Source organism: Arvicanthis niloticus, unplaced genomic scaffold, assembly GCF_011762505.2.
Source record: "Arvicanthis niloticus isolate mArvNil1 unplaced genomic scaffold, mArvNil1.pat.X pat_scaffold_1188_arrow_ctg1, whole genome shotgun sequence".
NCBI lineage: Eukaryota > Metazoa > Chordata > Mammalia > Rodentia > Muridae > Arvicanthis > Arvicanthis niloticus.
In genome coordinates this window covers 27,617-42,614 of record NW_023045192.1, presented here as the reverse complement: position 1 = coordinate 42,614, position 14,998 = coordinate 27,617, and the positions used below count along the sequence as shown (strand labels likewise).

Genomic DNA, 14,998 nt, shown 5'->3' with positions numbered 1-14,998 from the left:
AGTTGCCAAATCTAAGGGGATACAAAGATGAAAGAGCTGGGCTTAGATACGGACACAGTACAACACAACATGACACTATATAGATCACATACATAGACAAACAGCTGCGGTTAGGTCTGAATGCATTACATGACACTATATAGGTCACATATGTGGATAAACAGCTGGGCTTAGGTATGAACACAGTATAACATAACACTATATTGATCACATATATAGATGAAATGCTTGTGTATAGGTAATATAAGTATGAAAAAAAAAACACAAGTCGACAGAAAAGTGAGTGGTGAGAACGTAACATTCCAGCTTTGGTTTGAAGGAAGAGAAGTTTTAACAGAAGAAAGCAAACAGAATGGCAGAACAAATGTGAAGGACAATCTGTGAACAGAGCACCCAGACACATTCGAGAAGCCCTGGAGCTAAGTGGCAGGAGTATAAGGGAAGGAGGGACAGTACATGGTCAGCATTGCTGTCACTCCAGCAGGAGGCTGCCAGGGCAAGGTGGGCACATTAGGAGCTTCTGATGCGTGACTCTATCTATAAGTTGGAGCAATGGAAAAAACAGACTAGACTACAGTCCAAGGAGACAGAGAGGAGAAGAGCAGCAAGGCAGCTGAAAGGCATGGAGAAAAGGAGAGGCTGCTTAGGGAGAAGGAGGGTGACTCCAGCCCACCCTTCCCCAGTGGGGAGGGCAAGCTGAAGCCACAACCACAGAGGGACTGTAACAATCTGCCCTCCTTCTCACTGAATGATCCTGGGGAGCGGGCACTCAAGAAAAGGCTGCCCAACTAAGAAGACCCCCCCCAAATAAATCAGAACAGATATCCATGATGCATGACTCACCATTTAGAAAGGAGAAATGTGAAAAGGAAAGCAACCTGGCTCCGCTAAACAGCTCTCAATAACAGAACCCAAGGATACCGAGAAGCTGGAACATCAGACAAAGAATTCAAAAGTCTAGCTTCTTAAAATGATTAATGATCTTAGAGAGGATTCTAAAGTGGACATTTCTGGTTTCTTTGGAGACTCGGGTTATAATGATGGCTTCCTGGGGCAGACAGGTAAAAGAATGATTTGCTAAAGCAGACATGTGAAAGACTGTTTTCTGAAGCAGACACACGTAAAATGATGTTTTGCTACAGCAAATACATGAAAGGGCACATGATGTTCAGAAGGAATATAAATACAACCCCACAGACTGTGGGAGCTCGAGCATTGGTAGCCCCCACCTTGCTCTTCTTTGCGGATGACACACGTGCATGATTTGGCTCACTTTACACTACATTGCTGAGCTTCACTTGTGGTGATTTCATAGAGAGAAACTCACCAAAGAACTTGTGACATTCCTGTGGCTTCTTCCCACTTCCACAGACTCAGGTGATTAGTGAACCTTGCAGTTTCTTCTGGATTGAACGGCCTTGCTGATTTGTATGTGGTGTCTGCCAACGTGGTCTATACTGCGGCTGCTGATTCCTGTTTGCTGTTTGCTAGTGGACTGAACTGAGAACAATGAAGATTGGAATCAGCCCAAAGAACTATTTCTAAACAGGTCCACTTCCACTGTATCCTAATAACCTTTCCTTTCCACTACCTCTGGTGGGTGGTAGGCTATAGGGGATGTTGAACCCTTAGTAAAGTATGTTGTAAAAAATATATTACTACAGGATTCAACTGAACCAATGGATGAAATGAAGGAGTCAATTCTAGGTATGGACAATCTGGGCACTGTGGAGCCTGCCTGTAGTCCTCACACATGGAACACTGAGGCAGGGGGGATGTGAGCTTGAAGTTAGCCTTGGCTAGTATAGTAAGACTCTGTCCTAAAGGGTCTGAGAAATGTTACAGCTTGTAAGAGAAGTTTCAGCAAAGGAGAGAGATTCTAGAAAAACCCAGAGACCCAGGAAACTAAAAGCATTAACAACTAAATTAGATGATGTGTAGGCCACCCGCTTGAAGAAAGACCACCAGCGATTAAAGGCAGGGTTAAAGAACTGTTTCATTTAGATAGAAGAAAAGCTCCAAGATGTCATGACCATAAACGGGGCCTCCAGCAAAGGCCAAGAAGCCAAACCAACAAATAGATGATGTAGAGGAAGAAATTTAGTTACAGAGAAAAGCATGGGAAACCTACTCAGTAGAGAAATCATGGAGGGTTCCCCAAATCTGGAGAAAGGAATGTAGTGGTTAGTTTTTATTGCCAATTTGACCTGACCTAAGAGTCACCCAGGGAAGGACAACCCTCACTTATAAAACTGCCCCCAATCAAGTTGGCCTGTGGCAATATCTGAGAGAAATTGTCACTTGTTTGGTGATTGATGTGTCACCTCAGCCCACTATAGGTGGCATCATCCATAGGCAGATGGGCCTGGACTGTAGAATAAAGGAAGCAGACAGTGAGCCTATAAGCTGTGTTCATCCGTGGTCCATGGTCTCTGTTTCAGTTCCTGTCTTGACTTTCTTCTAAGATGGACTGTGACCTGCAAGCTGAAAGAAACCTTTGTGCCCAAGATGGTTTCGGTCATAGTGTTCATCACAATAGCAAAGTAAACTAGAACAGCATTCAAGTCCTAATGTGTTTAGAACCTAAAATAGACATAACCACAAAATGGCCTCTCCGTATGGTGCATGCATGTGTGCATGTGTGTGTGTGTGTGTGTGTGTGCATGTGTGTGCATGTGAGTACAGGTGCCTAGAAGCCAGAGGAGCCATATCCACCTGACACCGGAGTTCCAGATGGCTGAGAGCTGCCTGACATGGGCACTGGGAATGAAACTCAGGTCTTCTGGAAGAGCAGTTATCTGCTTTTAACTGCTGAGCCACTTCCCCAAAACACTTCTCACTGTCTTATCATTAAAGGACCAAGAGTACAGAACAGAAAGAATGCCCACAGCTGCAGGAGATACGCTGAGTTGCTTGCAAAGACAAGCCTGCCAGAATAACAGCAGACCTGTCAGCAGAAGTGTCAAAGGCCAGGATGGCTGAACATTCCATGCCTCAAATTAAAATAACCGTAACCAAGACTACTCTATCCAGCAAAGCTGTCCTTTAGAAGCAAAGGAAAGACAAAGATGCTCTGTGGTAAGCATTGAGTGAGATGATCCATGGAGTCTAAGAACAGCACAGCAGAAGACACTTAATGGCTTCTGCACACAGAAGAAGTAAAAGACATGGGTGCTGGAGAGAGGATGCATCTCAAGGAGAAAGAGGAAGTGGGAAGGACTGGTCATCACTAACTCAGCAACCGTTTAAGATGGAGATGGGAAACCAGCACATATCTAAGTAACAACTGCAAATATCCGTGGGGTTTTATCTCTACAACTAAAAGACCCAGATTGCCAGGATGGATCCTAGGATAAGATACTAAAAGAATAAAAATGTTTACTGACCACACTTTTATCCTGTGATCTCCTCCCATGGGTACCTGCTAAGAAGACAGTAATTAGAAAGCTAATTTTCATTACAATATGAAGGACCAGCGACCTTGCCTTTAATCCTCCCACTGGAGTCTGGACCAGACAATACTCTTGTGTTTCCCATGAGAAATGAGTTGGATGTTACTCTCTTCAGTTTCTCCTGATTCTACAAAGACCTCTCTGATTCCCAATCTTTTTATTGCTGGGGACAGGATGGGGGAGGGAAGTTGTTGGTCACTCTTTTTATTTTGTCTCTGTTCTGTTTTTGAAAAGATTTTTTTTTCATATACTGAATTTTGATAATGTTTCCCTCCCCCAACTCCTTCCAGATCCTCTCCATCTTCCTACCCACTCAACCCTTATGTTCTTTTTATCTTTCAGAAACAAACAATGGAAAAAACAACAACAACAACAACAAAACAGGTAGCACAAGAAACTCACAAAACACAAAAATCAAAACAAGCAAAAGACAAATAGGACAAAAAAAAATCCAAAAACAAACCAAAACAAACAAACAAAAAAAACCCCTTGATTCATTTTGTATTAGCCAGCTACTCCTGGGCATGGGATCTGCCTGAAATGTGGTTGATACACCCAGTGATGCTCTACTGGAGAAAATTAATTTTCCCTGTGCCAGCAGGTATCAGTGACACATAGCTTCTTGATGGGAGTTGGATTCCGTGTCCACATTCCCTCTGAGAGCCAGTCTGGCTTGAACCTGCAGGGGTCTTGTGTGAGCTACCACTGTCTCTGTGTGTTCATATGTGCATCAGTTCTATTGTGTCTGCTTCTCTGGAGTCATCCATCACCTCTGGCTCTTACTGTCTTTCTGCCTCTCCATGCACATGTCTTGAGGGAAGGGGTTTGATGAGGACATGCCATTTAGGACTGAATGCTCGAGAGTCTCTCATTTTCTCAACCTTGTACAGTTGTGGGTCTTTTGAGCCACACCTCAAATCCCCAGAACTGTTTTAATATTAACATAGCAACTGCCCAAGATCCAGGCTGCTATAGGCCCCACAACATGGGATATAGACTTCTTATATGCAACATGAACAAAACTGTCTTCCAGGAAGGGGTGAGTGGTCTCCAGGACCTGTACCCAAGACACCAGTTCCCCCAGAACAACCTCTGCTGGGCTACAAAAAGGAGCAGCTGGTCCACACCCCTGAGTCCTGGGAGATCAGAGGAGGGTGAACAGATATCTGTCTCTCTCCTGTCTATGGACAAAAGCATCCATTTTGGTAGGGAAGGGGCAGCCTTCTCACCCAGCCAACTTCACCTTCACCCAAGCCTCTCAGACTAGAATGAGGAAGAGACAGAAAATCAATAGGTCGAACTTGGGCTGAGAAAGGAAGAGGGAGGGGGAGGGAGACTTGGAAAGAATGAAGCTGAAGTGCAACTGAAGCAACTGAGACCGTGACAAGGGAGATGGCTAGGGAGGAGACCCTCCTTTCTTCCACTGGTGTCCAGCCAATATCTCCTGATGGATGAAGGGCCTAAAAATAGCTTCAATAGGGTTTGTTGATCTCTGAGACCTGGGAATTCGGAAGGCAGAAAGTGGGCCTGGGCAACCCTTCCTCAATGGCCAATCTGCAGGCTCCCAGCAGGTCTAGCTTCCCTCTTCTGGAAACACTTCTTTCTGGTATTCATTCTAGACCCAAAGGCTCAGCTGCTGGGGCCCCAGAGCCAGCTGTGGCAACAGCAGGAGTTGTTTTCCATTCCAAAAAGCTCAAAGTGGAAACGGTTTTTTTTTTTTTTTTTTTTTTTTTTTTTTTTTTTTTTTTTTTTTTTTTTTTTTTAAAGAGGTCTAGGAAGCAACCTTTTATTTCACCCATGGATCATCCACCGAGGTCCCATTCTTTACAGACACACCATAAGTGAACTGGATGCAGACATGAGTTAAAGGCTAGAACTGGACTGGTGAGATGGCTCAGTGCATAAAGGCACTTGCCTCCAAGCCAGATAACCTGAGCTCAATTCCCAAGACCCACCCATCTGGTAGAAGGACAGAACTAACTCCTGCCAGTTGTCCTGAGAGAGAGAGAGAGAGAGAGAGAGAGAGAGAGAGAGAGAGAGAGAGAGAGAGAGACTTTTGGTTTTTCATTTGAAGATTAGAATTAGGTGATCAAGGAAAAGAGAAGGGAATTACCTTCAAGACTAAGACTATAAATTTAATTTCTCAGTATGGTGGTTAGGAGAGTTGCTAAAAAGACACTGAAGCCCTGACTTACCAGGTTTAATGTCTATCCTTTCCAGTGGGCTCTGATGCACTGCCTAGCACTCTGGGGCTTTGCATCCCTGGAAAGGAGGGGGGGCCAGGGGGACTACCAAGCCAGTACCACCGCACTGGGCTGCCCTACAGAGAGCCTTTTTCTTTGAATTAAAAGAAAAAAAATTAAAAGGAAAAAGAAAAGAAAACACAAAAAACTCACAAAAAACCACAACACACAGTTAACCACCTGTCAGGGCTGAGGGTACAATAAGAGCCTTGGAAAAAGAGCTTTTCATGCATGCGGAATATATTTGTTCAGCTATTCACTTAATGAAGCTGATCAATGTGATGGGAGACAATGGTCAAGTTAATCTATTTAGTAAAATGTTTTGAGACTTTCAGAACAAGGGGAGCCGTTGGCGACATTTTCATTTAAATAACACTCTTCTCTCTTAGGCTGCACAAGGGGTTTCGGGCAATCTATGTGAATATAATTTCTTATAAACGTGTCTTTAATGGGTTTAATTCACCCTTGCCAGCTGTTTTGGGAGCTATTTTGTAAGAGCAAAACAAACGTTGCAGGCCTGGAAAGCTAGTTAAAATTAGTTTCGGTCAGCGAGGCCAAGCTATATTTTCTAGAAACCATCTGCTTGATTGGCACAATAGGAGGATTTTCGAGGAAAAAGAGGGGAGCGAGTGTGAAAGGGAGGGAGGGGGTGCTAGAAACGGCTGGGGCCGCTGGTAGTTCCTTGGGCCTATTCTAAAGGTGAGCCCCTTAGAGTTTATCTTAATAGAGGCTGGGGCTGTAGAAAAGCGTTCTGGCTGCGCCTGGAGCACTCCTCCGTTGCTAGTACAGGCAGCATTCGACTTGGAAGCCCGGGGTGAGGGGAGTGCAAGTCCCGGTAGCCTCTCACCCAGGGAACTGTCTGCCTTTCTTAGTTACTTTCTCCGTGCTCCGGAGGACCAAAGCCTGTGGGTTTGCGGCTTGCAAAAGGCAGCCTTAGCATCCTGCAACCCTGAAAGCTGACACCAATTTCCTTCTCTGAGAGCTATGAAGCTCCTCGCTAGGTGGCCCAAGCTTCCTTAGTCTGGGCACTCACTCCCGGAGAGGTCTGTTGACAGTCAGAAGGTCCTAAAGGCACCTGCCTAGCAGAAAGGGGCACTCTGGGGATGGATCTGCAGCAGCCTGCAGGGCCGGACTCCAAGCCGGAGCCCCAGCTCGCTCTCCTCTTATCTTCTTTCTTTGGTTTTGCTTTTTGAGACAAAGTCTTTCTTTGTAGACTTGGCCAGCCTGGAACTCACTGCGCAAACTCGGCTGGTCTTGAACTCCCCAGAGATCCTCTTGCCTTTACCTGTCGGGTGCTGGGATTAAGGGTGTGCACCTTCTTCCCTGCAAAGAGAAACAGTCAGAAAGCTCAACTGTGGTTTAAGAATGGGAATGTTTTCTCCGACATAAACTTGAAAATAACGACGTTACAATGAGTGTCAGGACTCAAAAACAAAACAAAAAACCTCGTGAGCTCAGGTCAAATGGCATTAGTCACAGGACTTAGGCGCGGCCGCCATGCGCGTGGCCCTCGGTGGCCGGCCACGAGTTTGAAAAGGCGCATCCAGAAATCACTTTAAAGTAAGATCTGTTTCTGATTTTTTTTTCTTCCTTAGGATTTAATTTTGTTCTTTCAACGGCAGCTAGCCCTGCTCCCCCCCACCACCACCACCACCCCGAGACCCCGAGACCCCTCACTTTTGCTCTTTGCCACCAAAGGAACTCTTGAGACGTCTATGTGGATCCGCAATGGGTAGACCTACCTTATAGTGAGTCAGAGTGGCCTCGTAAAAGCAGAGCTTTAGTTACAACTGAATTACGGGGAAACAAAACTGCCTGAGGATGAAGAGGGTAGCTAGCCAGCCAGGGCTTCAAAAACCACACCTCAGCGGAAGTAACCTCGGGAAGCCCGATCTGGGAAGACCCAGGATGCTCTCTGGTCCTTTCTTCCTCCCGCAGAAACCTAGCGAATTCTGCAGGTGGAGGTTGAATTCCGATCATCCGAAGAGGAGGAAGTGCCTGACGGATAGGAATTCTGGCACCTGTAGCCACAAGGATCTTCAGAATTTCTGAGCTGCCTCGGATTTGCAGATGGGTTGGGGGTTGTGGGTAAAGGAAAGGGGTAGGAAATAAGAAGGTGGGAGGGAAGGAGGAGAGGAGGAGATTGGAGAGGCAAAACAGGAAATGAAGAAAAGGAGGAAAGGGAGGAGAGGAGGAAGAGGGGTTTTAGTCTATTTTGCTGAAGAACTTTCAAAACTCAACAGATCTTGCAAGTACAGGATCCTGGTGCCAGTGCCACATCTGTATTTAAATGGCCATTTCTTTGATCTGGTTATTCTAGACAGCTATTCCTCCTGATACAGGAACGGTCCTGGGTTCAGGAACTGCAGTTTCACCAATCTTCAAGCATGAATTCACCCCCAGAGCCCGGCCCTAAATAACTTTTTAATTTGAATCAAGGGAGAGCTTTAGTGTGCTCCGTTTCTGGTTTAATGTGATATAAATCGCAGATGTACTTTCATGAATGGTTAAAGCAGCGACATGGCGATCATCAACACAAAACGCCCTGAACAAAAACCATCGAAAGAAATAGGCTGGTTAATAAGATTTTTTTTTTTTTTGAGAAAGCTTTGTGTTAAAAAGCAAAAAGGAAAACCAGCTGAAAGTGACAGTTAGTTCATGGCTAATAGGATCAGGGCAGCCTGGCAGGGCTGCACACTTCTCTTTGGGGAGGGTTCAATCGCACTAAAGAAATGAATGGGACATTTAACACATCTGTCATCTCGCCGAGCCAGAAACCGGGCAGTGGAGGCTCAGAGCCACCTCAGCCCCAGACTAAGGAAAGACGCCAAGGGAGGCTCTCTAGGATTCTGGTTGGAGACACCAAACTTGGGAGACTCTTTTCCCTGTGCGAACTTAGTTCTTCCTGGTAGTTTTTACACAGTTCTCCCTTGCAGTGAACCCAGAAGCTGGCAAAATAAATGTGCGGGAGTTAAGCGCCTCTAAATACCCGGAGTTGTGTCCTAACTTTCAAGGCTCTCTGGCTTAAACAAAGAGTTAGGGTGGTGAACTTCAATGCCCCCAAAGATTGGAAAAAAGAGACCCTGACAAGTGAGCTACTGGGAGGAAGAACATTTCCAAGGGTTTGTGCTCTTCCCAATCGGAATTCCCAGTCGGGTTGGGTTCTGGGCTCTGCCAGGTTCCGCCTTCAAGGAACATCCTTGCACTCTGGGCAGAGTCCCAAAGAAGTTCTCTCTCTCCCCTCTCCCCTCTCCCCTCTCCCCTCTCCCCTCTCCCCTCTCTCCCTCTCTCCCTTCTCTCCCTTCTCTCCCCTCTCTCACCCTCTCTCCCCTCTCTCCCTCTCTCATCCCCTCTCTCCCCTCTCTCCCCTCTCTCCCCTCTCTCCCCTCTCTCCTCTCCCCTCTCCCCCCTCTCTCCTCTCTCCCCTCTCCCCTCTCTCCTCGCCCCTCTCTCCTCTCCCCTCTCTCCCCTCTCTCCCCTCTCTCCCCTCTCCCCTCTCTCCTCTCCCCTCTCTCCCCTCCCCTCTCTCCCCTCTCCCCTCTCTCCTCTCCCCTCTCTCCCCTCTCTCCCCTCTCCCCTCTCCCCTCTCCCCTCTCCCCTCTCCCCTCTCCCCTCTCCCCTCTCCCCTCTCCCCTCTCCCCTCTCCCCTCTCCCCTCTCCCCTCTCCCCTCTCCCCTCTCCCCTCTCCCCTCTCCCCTCTCCCCTCTCCCCTCTCCCCTCTCCCCTTTCCCCTCTCCCCTCTCCTCTCTGTCTCCTCTCTCCTCTCTCTCTCTCTCTCTCTCTCTCTCTCTCTCTCTCTCTCTCTCTCCCCCTCTCCCTCTCCCTCTCCCTCTCTCTCCTCTCGCTCCTCTCTCTCCCTCTCCTCCTCCCCCGTCCCTCTCTTCCCCCTCTTTTTAGGTTATTGGGAATTAGAAGTGAATAGTTTTCCCACCTACTTTGGAATTCAATATTCCCCCAAAACAAAACAAAACAACACCCGTCAAATCTTCCCAAATCTGGCCGACTATCGTCGGATAGCACCCAAGTCTCCCTGGGTGTGAGAGAGGGACTTCCAACCCATCCCTTGCATCTGCTCTACGTGTCCCATTGAGTGAGAAATAGCTGGAGACCGGTGTGTTTTCATGCTTAAGGGCTTGAAATTTTCCACACGGCCCCTCACACACAAGGGAGAGTTATTTTACCGATAGCCTGGAGATGTAGTTCTATGAATATTTATTGATTTATTTTCTAGGCTCAGCAGGGGGCCGCAAATAAATTTAGTGCGTTCTTTAAATAATTCCTTTTCTATGAGGCAAGATGTCATCTGAAACTTCTAAATAGGCATTTAATTAGCCCGGGTGTTGCTTCAGAACAAAAACCTCCAGCGAGAGCTTCGAGGGCTCACTGTATAGTAGAGAGGCCATCGATGCACAGCGTTGATGCGCGCCGGCCTTTGTTGCCGCCCCATTGTGAAGGCCATGCTTATGAAGACTAATCCAATCATAAATTGCATCTCTGAACCAATCAGAGAGCCTGGAGCCTCCCGCGAATGAAGCCGGAGTGGAGAACTTTGTTGAACTTCATTGTCAGAGCTGTCAGTTTTAAAAGCGTTGGAGCGGGCGGGCCACTATAAAACCATCTCTTGGACCGGAGAGCCACAGAAGATTCGCAGACGCCCAAGTAGGACGGTTACCAGGATACTGAGCCGAAGAGGGCACCGCGGGAGGGGCGGGAAGCCAGGCGCTTGCCCTCCGGCCAAGGGAAAAGGGGCTACTGCACCAGCCCCCCGCTCTGACCATGATGTTCCCCGGCCTCCTTGCGCCCCCCGCGGGATACCCTAGCCTCCTGCGACCCACACCCACCTTAACACTGCCCCAGTCCCTTCAATCCGCATTTTCCGGCCACTCTAGTTTCCTAGTAGAAGATTTGATCCGCATCAGCCGGCCCCCCACCTACCTGCCCCGCAGCATACCCGCTGCCAGCCTGTCACCTCCCAGGCAGGAGGCCCCCACAGCCCTCGCCGACTCGGGGACCTCGGACCTGGGCTCTCCTGGGCCCGGGAGCCGGCGGGGCAGTTCTCCACAGACCACCCTCTCCCCTGCCAGCGAGCCCACGTTTCTGAAGTTTGGGGTGAATGCCATCCTTTCATCCGCGCCCAGAAGAGGTAAGTAACAACCGTGCCCTCGACGTATGTCCAGCGGCCGGACATCCACTCAATCCTTCACAAACTAGTTCCTCCGCGCTTGATAGTGCATAGTTCCACGCAGGAACTCAGACCCCAAGGGCCAGGTCACTGATTATGAAACTTAGGTACTGAGGATTTAGGGGGAAGAAAAGTCTCAGACCTTATGGGTATCCTCGAAATGAACTTGAGCCCCCGACCGTTGAATGCAGTTCCCTAGTCAGATGTCTCAGCGCAAGCGCTTTGGCGTCTGCGTTCCCGCCCTCAAAACTAGGAAAGAGCCTTTTTTTTTTTTTTTTCTTTAAACCCAACAAGTACGTTTATTGTGTTGGTTTGTACTATTATAGATAGATTTGCAACACCCCACCCCACCCCTCCCTATTTGCCTGAGTCTCTGGAATGGTGATGGGATGGGGGCACAAATGAAGCGACGCTACGCAAATGTATTTTACTCAGTGAATACGTTTTTAAAGATGCCTCGGATACCCGCTGCAGTATTAATTAGATCGCGTATGTGACGCGCCACGCAGTGATCAAGCACATGACCAAATTCTCTCTCCTCCCTCGCCCTACTAGAAACTTCGCCGGCTTTGCTGCAGAGTCCCGCTCCCAAGACGTTCGCCTTTCCATACTTCGAAGGCTCGTTCCAACCCTTCATCAGATCCTCCTATTTCCCAGGTAGGTCTCTTTCGTGTTTTTCCGCTCCGGGCGGCCGGACAACCCGTCCCAGTCCCGGACCGTCGCTCCCTACCCCGAAGTCATATTTCTCCGTCCACCCCTCGGGGTTACGCTCTGGTTCAGAGGTTGCGAGGCGTACAACATTCACGAATCCGTCGCGCCAATTTGATACCCCATTTAGCACAAGCAGTGACTGCTTGACACTACGCACCAATTCCCTGCTCTACAAATTAGCAAGAATTGTCATGGTTCGCATTTGAGGCGGTTCCCTTCCCGGCGAGGAGCTGTTGGCATCCCTTCACTGCCGCCGTTTCCCACAGAGTTGGTGCACTTGGCCACCATTCGCCACAAAGGTCTCAGCACCGTGACCAATTGGCCAGCTCCTCCGGGCAGCCACACGCAGACCGGCCCTCGCCCCTCCACGCCGTCGAAAAACACCTACCAGCCGCAGCTAATTTCCCGTTAACATTCATTCAGGGCTGCTTCCCCCCCCCCCCACAAGACCGCATGGGGTGCCCTCTTCTGTAGGATGCTTGGGGTTGCCCAAAGGTAGGAAGCCTAGATCCTCACGCGACTCCAATCTTCTCTTGCCGGTTTGATTTCCCAACCCCATATCTTGCCCATGGGCTCATTTTGTAAAAGAAGAAACAGTTGGCAGAATTCGGCTCTGGGTCCTGCTCTACAGGCGAGGCACCCCCAAGAGTTTTCATCCTGAGACTTACGAGTGTTCAAGCGTTGCCTCGAACACTTTACAGCTGCTTAAAAAACAGGGAAGGCCCCTAGACAGGAAGGGGCTAGAGCCTGGGTGCAGTGGGTGGGGGCAGGGCAGGACCAGGACAGCACTCCCAACATCAGCAAAAGAAACTAGCGACGCTTTTTTTTTTTTTTTTTTTAAAGGAGAGAAGAAACTCTCCACCATCACCATTCAGGCGTTTGCCCACAATGGAATTTGCTCCTTTCTCCCGGGTCTCAATGGGCTAACAAAAACAACCCGAGCTTTATAAATAGCTTTTCGTGTCCATTTAATGTGAAAGATTGTGGGTAGAGAAGCCTCTGCCATCACCGCTCTCCCAGTGGTCTCGGCCTGCAGTTGTGTTTGGCTTGAGTGTAAATCTCTTTTGTCCCGGTAATATATGGCTCTCGCTGCTTGTCCAGAGCCTTTTGCGGTTAGTTCATTACTACACAATTACCATTCACGCTTCGTTAGCGTCTCTGTTTCTTTTTGTTTTTCTTTTTCTCTTCCTTAAAGCGAAACTCTACCCCTTTTTATAGCGCCAATTCCCAGTGGGAAGCGGTCAATGTGCTAATTAGACGCCACTTTCCTTGCATTCAAGCCGATTTCTTTACGTTTGTGGGGGAAGCAGAAAAATCATATGTATTTTTTTTTTTAAGGATGAATGACTGGATTTTTTTTTTAAGCCAAAGAGGATTTTTCTCTGTCTGCCAAACCAGCAAAGTGCCGTGTTTTAAAAGGTATAGACGGCACCAAGGTGATTGCGAGTCTGTGGGTCTTGGGGGAAAAGTGGAGGTGTGCTGAGTAGCTTCTGTGGGATTATTTTTATTTCTGTAATTTACTTTATTCTGTTGCTATTTAAGCTGGTTGGTGTGGATTGTTTCTCTAAGACCATTGAATGGAAGTTGGGGGAAAGCAACAGGCAATTGTGGCCGCTGTTTTTCCTAATCCGGGTTTGCACGGGAAAGTTATTTATGCGGAAAGTGCCTTTCACCCAGACAGGTTGTAGGTTCTCGGTCTATTCTCTACCGGGAGAAAAAGGGGTGCTTTAAAGAGATGAAGGGACCCGGGAGTGTGGGGGGGAGGGGAGAGAAAGCTAGCGGAAAAACAGCCTAGGAGAGGCGGATGCTCGGCTCTGCAGGACACCCAGCTCATTCTCTACTTCCCTCACCCCTCAGCTTCCTCCAGCGTCGTGCCTATCCCAGGGACCTTCTCCTGGCCGCTGGCCGCTCGCGGCAAGCCTCGCCGGGGCATGCTGCGCAGAGCTGTGTTCTCTGACGTGCAGCGAAAAGCCCTGGAGAAGACGTTCCAGAAGCAGAAGTACATCAGCAAACCAGACCGGAAAAAGCTGGCCTCCAAGCTGGGCTTGAAGGACTCGCAGGTGTGCGCACGCCCTCCACCGCCCCACCCTCACGCAGCACCCTAGCCCACGTCAATCAATTGCAAGAGCTCTCTGATGCCTCTTAAGCTGGCGGAGCAGCTGGGGAAACCCAGGCCCAGCGAGGTAGTAAGCATGGGTACCAAGTTATTTGAGGTTTCCCCAGATTAGCTTCCTTTTCCACTCCCATTTCCATCTTCCTAGGCCCACCTCCCCCACACGCCCACTGAGTCAGGTGCTGAAGGAGAGGATGGATGGATGGATGTAAGGGTACATGGATAGATATATTGATGGATAGATGTCTATGCTTGGATAAATATATATGCAGATGGGCGTGTGCATGGATAGGTGTATGCATGTATGGGGTAGGTAGATAGTTACATGAATAGGTGCATAGATTATGAACTGGAAAGATGAATGGTCATGGCTATGGGGGCGAGTGGATGATCCCCGAATTCGATCAAACTTGCCTGGACAGGCAGGTAGGTAGATGAGTGGATCAGGAGCAGAGAAGGCCTACAAGGTAGATGGGGAATATCTCCACAGAAATCACCTTGAAGGCACGAAAGACAGCGCTCTCCTCCATATTCCCCAAGGTTGCCCCACCCACCACTTCCACCACCACCCTCGTGAGCAGACACTAACTTGTTTCCCGGTTCTTTCCTCACAGGTGAAAATCTGGTTCCAGAATCGACGCATGAAGTGGAGGAACTCCAAAGAGCGGGAGCTTCTGTCTAGCGGGGGCTGCCGAGAGCAGACCCTTCCGACAAAACTAAACCCTCATCCAGACCTCAGTGATGTAGGCCAGAAGGGCCCTGGGGATGAGGAGGAAGACAGCCCGGGTGTCCGCCTGGCCTACCATGCGCCCCCAGACCCTCGACATCTGCTGGAAGGGCCACTACCTGCCTCACCAGCACACTCGAGCAGCCCGGGTAAACCCTCAGACTTCTCTGATTCCGATGAAGACGAGGAGGGCGAGGAGGACGAGGAAATCACGGTGTCCTAGGAGCCCCTCCAGCGGCTCTGGGGCTGTTGCAATTGGAAACTGGAGAGGGAACGCCCACGTGGCTACCTCTGTACAGGATCCTGGACCCTGCCTCTTCTCACAACAGATCCACCACTTCCTCAGGGGTGGCGCCACCCTTTCTGTTGTCCCAGAGACATTTCCTTGCTCGGTGCTGCCCCCTCTAAACAGCCCTTTCCACGGGAGTGTAAGCCTTTCCCACAAGGGCAACGTTGCATCTATTTATTGCAAATTATTTTAGATACCGCGTGCAGGGTGTGTGTGTGTAGAGGGGCGTCTCTAGTCCCACTGCCAGTGCTTACTGTGAGCCAGGGCCTGTCAAACACCAA

At 48.9% G+C, this 14,998-nt stretch overlaps 1 protein-coding gene across 1 annotated transcript; it reads left to right on the top strand.

The window, feature by feature from the left end:
• Positions 1-10,351: 10,351 nt before the first annotated feature.
• Positions 10,352-14,651, top strand: LOC117701498 (homeobox protein DBX1). The gene is made up of 4 exons (XM_034493155.2): positions 10,352-10,838; positions 11,433-11,534; positions 13,446-13,648; positions 14,316-14,651. The coding sequence occupies exons 1-4, from the start codon at positions 10,472-10,474 to the stop codon at positions 14,649-14,651; spliced, it is 1,008 nt and encodes a 335-aa protein (XP_034349046.1). The 5' UTR covers positions 10,352-10,471.
• Positions 14,652-14,998: the final 347 nt, after the last annotated feature.